Source organism: Orbicella faveolata, unplaced genomic scaffold (assembly GCF_042242905.1).
Source record: "Orbicella faveolata isolate gen_17 unplaced genomic scaffold, um_ofav_v1 contig_25, whole genome shotgun sequence".
Taxonomy (NCBI): Eukaryota; Metazoa; Cnidaria; class Anthozoa; order Scleractinia; family Merulinidae; genus Orbicella; species Orbicella faveolata.
Window position 1 is genome coordinate 12,349,681 of NW_028301553.1, and position 8,155 is coordinate 12,357,835.

General features: G+C 42.7%; 1 protein-coding gene across 2 annotated transcripts in view; it reads left to right on the top strand.

The window, feature by feature from the left end:
- The window catches only part of LOC110041060 (ATP-binding cassette sub-family C member 1-like), a 32,165-nt gene extending 24,352 nt beyond the window's left edge, over nt 1-7,813 (top strand). For both annotated transcript variants that reach the window (XM_089293747.1, XM_089293748.1), the window contains exons 20-28: nt 178-690; nt 1,016-1,215; nt 2,102-2,228; nt 2,573-2,674; nt 3,603-3,749; nt 4,705-4,863; nt 5,840-6,006; nt 6,229-6,423; nt 6,886-7,813. In XM_089293747.1, the coding sequence (XP_089149873.1) occupies nt 178-690; nt 1,016-1,215; nt 2,102-2,228; nt 2,573-2,674; nt 3,603-3,749; nt 4,705-4,863; nt 5,840-6,006; nt 6,229-6,423; nt 6,886-6,994 (1,719 nt within the window). In that variant the 3' untranslated portion in view covers nt 6,995-7,813. The remainder of the gene's footprint in view (nt 1-177; nt 691-1,015; nt 1,216-2,101; nt 2,229-2,572; nt 2,675-3,602; nt 3,750-4,704; nt 4,864-5,839; nt 6,007-6,228; nt 6,424-6,885) is intronic.
- The last annotated feature ends 342 nt before the right edge of the window (nt 7,814-8,155 follow it).

The following is an 8,155-nucleotide window of genomic DNA, read 5'->3' on the forward strand; positions in this document are numbered from 1 at the left end:
GAGGAAAGATATCAAGGTTCTATTCCAATCGTCTCGGACAACATTTCTCTGCACGTGTGTTGTACACATAGCTCATTGCTGTCCTTGTGGTAGCTTGGGTAACTTCCTAACGGCTTGCACTGTAGCTTGAAATCTTTTTACGAATGTAATTTGAATGCTACCATGTTGTTCTTGCAGGTTAAACTTTCAGTGTTCTGGGAATACGCCAAGTCACTCACAGTTCCACTCTCCGCGTGTATCGTATTGTTTTTCATCCTCTCCGAGACCTCTGCAGTCTCGTCAGGAATCTGGTTGGCTAGGTGGAGTTCCACAGACGTGACTTCAGACGATGAGCGCGATCTCTTCCTTGGTGTTTATGGCGCGCTGGGCATGTCACAAGCTATCTTCATTCTTTTTGCTTCCATTGCCATGGCGGCTGGCTCACGAATTGCGTCGCGGCATCTCCATCAGAAAATGTTGGTCAACATCATGCATTCTCCCATGTCATTCTTCGAGACCACCCCCCAGGGGAGGATCATGAATCGCTTTTCCAAGGACATCAGTGGTATTGATGACATGGTGCCCAGATCTCTGACCTCGTTCCTCCGGACCTTTCTGTCTGTCATTGGTACAATGTTTGCGATTACTTATGCCACACCAATCTTTCTGGCTGTGATCGTTCCTTTGGGAGTCTTGTATTTTTTTATACAGGTAAGCCCCCTTTTGCTTGAAATCTGGTAAATAGATTTTTTAACATCACTGAACGTCCACCTTTCATTTGTAAATAAAAAAGTTGTCTTTGTTTGGGGATTACAAGTAACTTCGACAGTTCCGTGCGCAGTATAATTACTGGCCTATTCTAATTCAGCTCGTTTCAGGATGTAAAGTAGCAGAAACGCAGTAAGTGCAAACTTGTCGGTATGGTCTTTTGTGATTGTGCATGGCGTGAATTTGACAACAATTGGAAGGGTGTGCCGGGCGAAAAGGTTGTAAAAATGGCTTCAACAATTTAATTTGTGGGTTTTGTATTTTCCAGAGAGTTTACGTGGCAAGCTCACGTGAGCTGAAGCGGATTGAATCTGTTAGCCGCTCACCAATATACAACAACTTCCTGGAGACTATCAACGGCACCACTACCATCCGCGCCTTTGCGCAACAGCAGCGCTTCATACGGGGTAATTATTTCCTGGTGGATGAAAACCAAGTGGCTTACTACCCTTCAATGTCGGCAAACAGGTGAAAAGTTTTGTCTAAGAACTAATTGTTATAAGATATTTCAGATCTCCTTCGTAATATTTATTGATTCATCACACAATGTATCTCTCTCGTAATTATGCAGTGAATTGTCTTGATGCGCGTATATTTTCGGGACGTTCTTGTTTTCTATGGTCTATGCATGACGTCTTTAGTCTATCCTTCGCTTGAGACGACCACTTAAAATGTTAACCCTAGGGAGTCTGCTGAAGGAGGTCGTTTTTGTGTGTTCGTACGTTCGTACGTTCGTTCGTTCGTACCTTCGCACCTTCGTACCTTCGTACCTTCGTACCTTCGTACCTTCGTACCTTCGTACCTTCGTACCTTCGTACCTTCGTACCTTCGTACCTTCGTACCTTCGTACCTTCGTACCTTCGTACCTTCGTACCTTCGTACCTTCGTACCTTCGTACCTTCGTACCTTCGTACCTTCGTACCTTCGTACCTTCGCACATTCGTACCTTCGCACATTCGTACATTCGTACATTCGTACATTCGTACATTTGTACATTCGTACCTTCGTAATAACTTCGTACATTCCCACCTTCGTACGTTTCCACGTTCGTACGTTCGTCCGTTCGTTTGTTTTTCCGAGGCGTAATCAATGCTGAAATGTATACTTAAACCTCGTTTATGACTCGATTTTGTTTGATTGGATCGAATCATAAACGTATCCGCTCGAAGTGGACTTCAGGCAATTTTCTTATCAAAAATGCCAATTCTTAAAGCGTCCAACTCTAACCGGAGTTTACCTTCATTAAGTGTAAGCATGTTGTCCTCCAAACAAGTGGAAAGAAACAGAGTAAGCCGCGTTTTCCAAGTCCACGGGTTTTAATTACCTAACCACACTAATTTGCTTGGTTTTTCAGGTGGCTCGCTATTCATCTCGAGTTTGTTGGTATCTTGATCATATTTTTTGCCGCTTTGTTTTCCGTCGTTAACCGCGATTCTCTAGAGAGTGGACTTGTTGGTTTGTCCATCACTTACGCTCTTCAGGTGTGTTGGCTAGCCATCAGTACACAGTTGTGGGGTATTGTAAAATTCATATCACCGTACATTTAAAAAGGAGCTACGTCACAGTTTCTGCATTTTGAAAAGTTAAGCCTAAATTTGTTTTAAGCTTGTCGTTTGTAATCCGTGCTAACCTTCTCCATCCTTAACCAACCTTGTTCCTTTTTGCTTTGTTATTATCTCTTTAGTGTTTTTCTATCATAGTAAACTACTAGTAAATATGTTTCCTTCAATTTAAAGGTAATTTTGTACTTGGCCAAAATAACTTAAAATGCTTTGGCTGAGCTCCTTTAAACATACTTGTTTGTCTGTTTGTTTTTATCACCAAGGTAACCGCAACTCTTAACTGGATGGTACGGATGAGCAGTGAACTGGAGACAAACATCGTATCCGTGGAGCGAGTGAAGGAATATTCAGAAACACCTACAGAGGTTTTGATGGATTGTTAAATTTTAAGATGTTGACTTTAATACGCTCGAGCTTTTGATGCTATAAACTGACAGTTAGCGAGGCTATGAACAAGTGAGAGCCATTTAGTGATCAGCCTGGTCGAACCATGGCGAGGACGAACTAGCCTGATAGGTCGCGTATTAAAAAAATACGATTAGTCATTTACCGATCCAAATTCTGCTAAAACATTCCTGCCCTATCAGATATACTGTATGACGTAATATCGCCGCTTACCGTACCCAAATTCTCTTTTAGCCAATCAGAAGTCGTGGCTGCTGACCTGATATCGTACGATATCAAAAGTCACTGACACGATATGGCTACCATATGATGGTCGCTAGGGCGAATTTGGGTACGGTAAATAACTATTCTTAGTTCCGACCTTTTTGGTAATCTTCGGCTGCATATGAGCATATCAGGCTCGTTTGGTCTCGCCATGGGTGTTTTGGATCGTCTACGTCTCGCCAAAATACGAACCATGGCTTGACCAAATTCTCCTGATATGCCGCCGAAGCATACTAAAAAGGTGCGATTAGGTATAAGTGTCTGGACAGTAGGAGCGCAATTCATGAGGCGAAGCGTGAAAGATGGCGCCAACCGTGAGAAAAGAATTAAGAATACTCGCTTATGAAATATCAGGCCCGGGGTTTTCGAAAGGTAGATGACGTTTCCACTGGATAAATCATTATCCAGCAGATAGCGTGGTTTGTTTTGTTGACACTTATCCACTGGATAGCGATTTTTCTGTTGGATAGCGTTATCCAGCCTTCGAACAACCGGGGCCTGGACTGGAAGGGCTCTGCCTGTCAAACACAGTATCCAGTGCACAACAGGCACGCAGACAGATTGAAGAACGCCCATAGCGTGTGCTAGTTGTCACGTTGACTAAAAGGAATGTATTTCTTTCAGGCTGAGTGGATCATTCCAGACAGCCGACCCCCAGATGAGTGGCCTGATGCAGGGAACATTGTGATAGACGAGTTTGACCTGAAATACAGGGAAGGATTACCTCTTGTACTGAAACAGATCAACTGTGATATTAAACCAGGAGAAAAGGTACACTTGGTTTGAGTTAAAGTTGATTAACTGTGAAATTCCCCGGTGAAAAACGGTACAGGGTATTTTAGACGTTATTTAAAGATCTCCTAAAGATTCTAGAACTGATATTAGGAACCTTGTAGGATCGAAGGAAGATTTCTACCAAGAGGTTTTCCTTGGTCTTTCTGCTACTGAAGCGCCGTCACAGCTCGCATTTGATGGAAAAATAGGAGAGAGAAAACCTCTGGAACCAGGAATCTTGTTGTCTTGGTCTTGAGGTGGCTCACAATAGTTTGAACTCACTCCATCACTATGATTGGTCAATACAACCACAAGAAATGCCCAATCATTGGTAAACAATATTTAATGGGTTACCATAGCAACAGTGTGACACCCTTAAGTTTAGCTTTTAGAACTTGTAACTCAAAACTGTGAATAAGCATGGTAAGATGGAAGTTCTTGCAAAGTTTTAAAAAAATTCTGCGGCTGGGGTTCAGAGCCACCTTAAATGAACCAACAGTTAAGGTGGCTCTGAACCCCCGTCTCATCGTAATTGTAAGAAAAGACCATAGCAAAATTACTTGAGTATTCTATTTCAGTACCACTGCATGAACCTCAAGATCGGCGAAGATTCTTGACAATCATTGAAAATTCTACAAGATCTGTTGAAAACATTTTGAGGGTCTTGACAAGAACCTCGATGATCCTTAAAGATCGTTGTACATCCCAAGAAAGTTCGATAAAAATCCTCAAAGATGCGTACAACATCTTCGTACAGATCTTCAAGGATATTTGAGAATGTACAAAGATCCTAAGGTTAAACCATGAGAAGGGGAAAACCAAACTGTGACTGCTAAATTTGCAATGAAGGGATTCAGTTATCAGTTGTTCACTCGTGCAGTGTACGTCACAGCCATTTTCACGCCGTCACGTCACGCTGCATTGAGTGAGTACAGAGAATCTGTGTTTTCAGGTTGGTATTGTGGGTCGCACAGGAGCTGGCAAATCAACGCTCACCTTAGCTTTGTTCCGTATTCTTGAGAGAGCTGGCGGACGAATCATGGTTGATGGTGTTGATATCGCTAAGATTGGACTTCAGGATCTGCGATCACGACTTACAATCATCCCACAGGTAACGGAAGACGGGGTGAAATTAAAAATAGGCACGTTTAGAGTGCACACACAATTTTGTTTTCACATTCGCCCTGTATTCTTGAAACAAATAGGGGGACGAGTAGCTGTTGTATACAATAGGCATGCATGGCGTCCAAATATCAACCAGTCGTGCTAGGAATATTTGGGAAGAAACCAGCTCACAGGTAGTTTTTTAAGACGCGATGAAATTAAGTTGGTCGCGGTGGGGTGGTGGCTTTGACGGCTGATGGTTAATTTATTTTCCTCACGGTTAACAGAAATCTCAGAAATAAATTGCCACTCTCTTAAATAGTTTTCATCGTTTAAAAAAGTTTAGAGTTTATTTTGATTACTGTAACACATATTTAAGGTCTTAGGACCATTCCGGGAATGGAAAAAGGTATTATTATAAGAATTGTACAGCTACGTCTCCCGACCTTTTCCTGTACTGCCAAACCACAAGACAAGGCAGAAGCTCTTGAGACTTTCACTTTCGTGGCTAAAATGTTTTCACGGTTAACGGTTGAAAAGTTCCACTTTTTACGCCTAAAGGTTAAATATTTGGCTCGTATTACGGCTAACGGTTAATCTCATTGAGGCCCTCAATTAAACGTAGGCACGTTTTACTTGCACGTAAAGCTATCTTTCGCATTCGCCTTGTATTCTTGAAAGAAATGGGGAACGAGTAGCTGTTGCATAACGTAGGCGTGCATAGCGTCCAAATATCAACCAGGCGTGCTAGAAATTTGTGGGGAAAAGCCAGCTCACAAGTTTAAGGATATTTTTGGAATGTGGTGTTTGAGATGTACGTCATAAAGTTTGTCACACTGTATGAAGTTTTTTTTCTGTTTTTTTTTTTTTTTTTTTTTTAGCGGGGAGGGGGGGGGGGGGTGGGGGTTTGGGGTGGGTAATTCCTCTAACCAAAGAACTGGACCGATTTAACGTATCTCCCTGCTTTTGTCTGTTTTATTTAGGATCCAGTACTGTTCTCTGGAACCCTTCGTCTCAATTTGGATCCGTTTGACACTCACACAGACGACGAGCTGTGGAAGATACTTGAATTGAGTCATTTAAAGAACTTTGTATCAGGGCTGGAAGAAGGTCTTCTTCACCCAGTGAGTGAAGGAGGAGAGAACTTAAGGTATTGTCCATTCGTTTTCGGCGGTCTGATGTTTAGGCTTAGTAGAGTGATAAAGCAAACAACGTCTATCGTGCCCTCGGTGCAAAAGATCGTCATTTTTTATGAACCGCGCTTCAAATAATAGTGAATTAGAGGGAAAAAATGTACTGTAGGTTACCGTTGCGTTTTCACAGAGAACCCCACAGTGTGCAGTTACTGAAAATCCCTTGACTCTCTCCACAGTGTTGGTCAGCGGCAGTTGGTGTGTTTAGCGCGTGCGCTGCTCCGTAAAAGTAAGATCCTGGTTCTCGATGAAGCCACGGCCGCGGTGGACCTGGAAACTGATGAACTCATTCAGCAAACGATTCGGCGTGAGTTCGCTGACCGCACAGTGTTCACCATTGCTCACAGGCTCAACACTATTATGGACTACACAAGGTTAGAAAGTATTCCGAAGTCTTCATGTCTTCCAGTACGTGAAGATCTGATGTTTGTATACTGTCCTTCATTCACTAAAGTTTAAGAAGTGGAGGACTAGTTAATCCAAAACCATGAACTGTTCATTGTGGAGGGGGGATGGGGGAGGTGGGGACATTCTTGTTGCCGTTCAAGTTTGCGTAATCGCCTTTCTGTACCCTGGAAAAGGCTGCAAAGTCATTCTCAGTTGACGCGTCTGTTTTGGTGTTGGTGGGTGGGAACTGGATCGGGTTAATTGTGAATGTCTTTCACGCCTTACTTTGCAAAGATTCCCCAAAACGAAGGCTGCTATGGAAGAATTTAGACAACGGACACAAAGATGTGGCTGGCTCTGGAGCAACAACAGTTCTTGCGTGTCTCGTGGGTGAATATTTGTTTTTCTTTATCAAGTTGTTATTGTTTTGAATTCGGTCTCTCTTTCAGGATCATGGTGCTTGACAAAGGTTTCATGATGGAGTTTGACACACCGCAAGCGCTGCTGGCTCAACGAGGAATCTTCTACAACATGGCTCGTGACGCGGGACTAGCTTGAAAAGCTAAGGACACATCGTGATGATAGCATGCGGGAACAGAGAAAGGGCTGGTCGGATGAGGTTAACAACTGCAATGGAAACTGGCTTTCATCGCTTGGCAGCTGATGAAACGTTGTATTTGGAATTGTGCTAAGTTGACCCAAAGAATGTTTTTAAGAACCGTCCTATGTGTCATCGACTCGTGGCTTGATTGAAACGTGTTTTGTGTAATGTGGTGTGTTTTTGGTCTGGTTTGGCAACTGTGAAAGTTCTTGAAGGTAACTGTACACATTCATGACCTTACACAAAGTGGAAGCTCGCATGAAACTAGAACATGGGGATGGGCGTGCCTCCGATTGTTTTCATATAGCACGTGCCCTATATGTGGTTTGAATGTGTGTTTGTGATGCTCAAACTTTCAGTTTCGCTGAGAAACAACTGTTTAACATAAGGCTATTTAACCAACCAACGTTCTATCAGAGAGCTGCGCAAATTATGGTCGATGGCATTCAATCACTGGGCGAAGCATAAAGAGCACAAGTATAAAGCGTACATCCGTATAAGGAAGTGTATGACCGACCACTGGTCAACTGGTGATTACGTGACGCACATATCTGCGTTTTTATTTTGTGTGGCATTTAGTTGTATCTCATTGTTTTTAGCTGATATTTAGCGCCCCTTAACGAATCATGCAACTTGTCTCGTAATGAAATTACCGCTAGTTGCACAACTTGTCACGCATAGTGCTGTGTTTAAAAAATAGATATTATCGCTGAACGAAGTCAACATACATGTAACATCTTTTTAGAAAGTTCATTATTATAAAGGTCTTAAAAGTACTCATATCGATGTGTATTTTCTGAGACAAAGAAAACAAATTGTCACAATTAAGTGTGAGGGAAACTGACGATAACGAGGAATGAAATCTGAATAGTTTTATTGCGTGTGGTCTCTCGAGGCGTATTTCGTGCCACTCGGGCTGATGTACGCTCCTAAGAGACCAGTTAAGCAAAACTGTGCAGTGCGTTCCCAGAGGATCGAAGCGAGATTTGCGTCATTCCTATAGCACCATTGAAAAAGTGTACCGCATCCCGCTTGCCGCAGAATGCAAATTATATTTCCACCACCAAGGTATTTCCATCCCGTATCCCGCTTTATTTTAAACCCATTCCGTATACCAC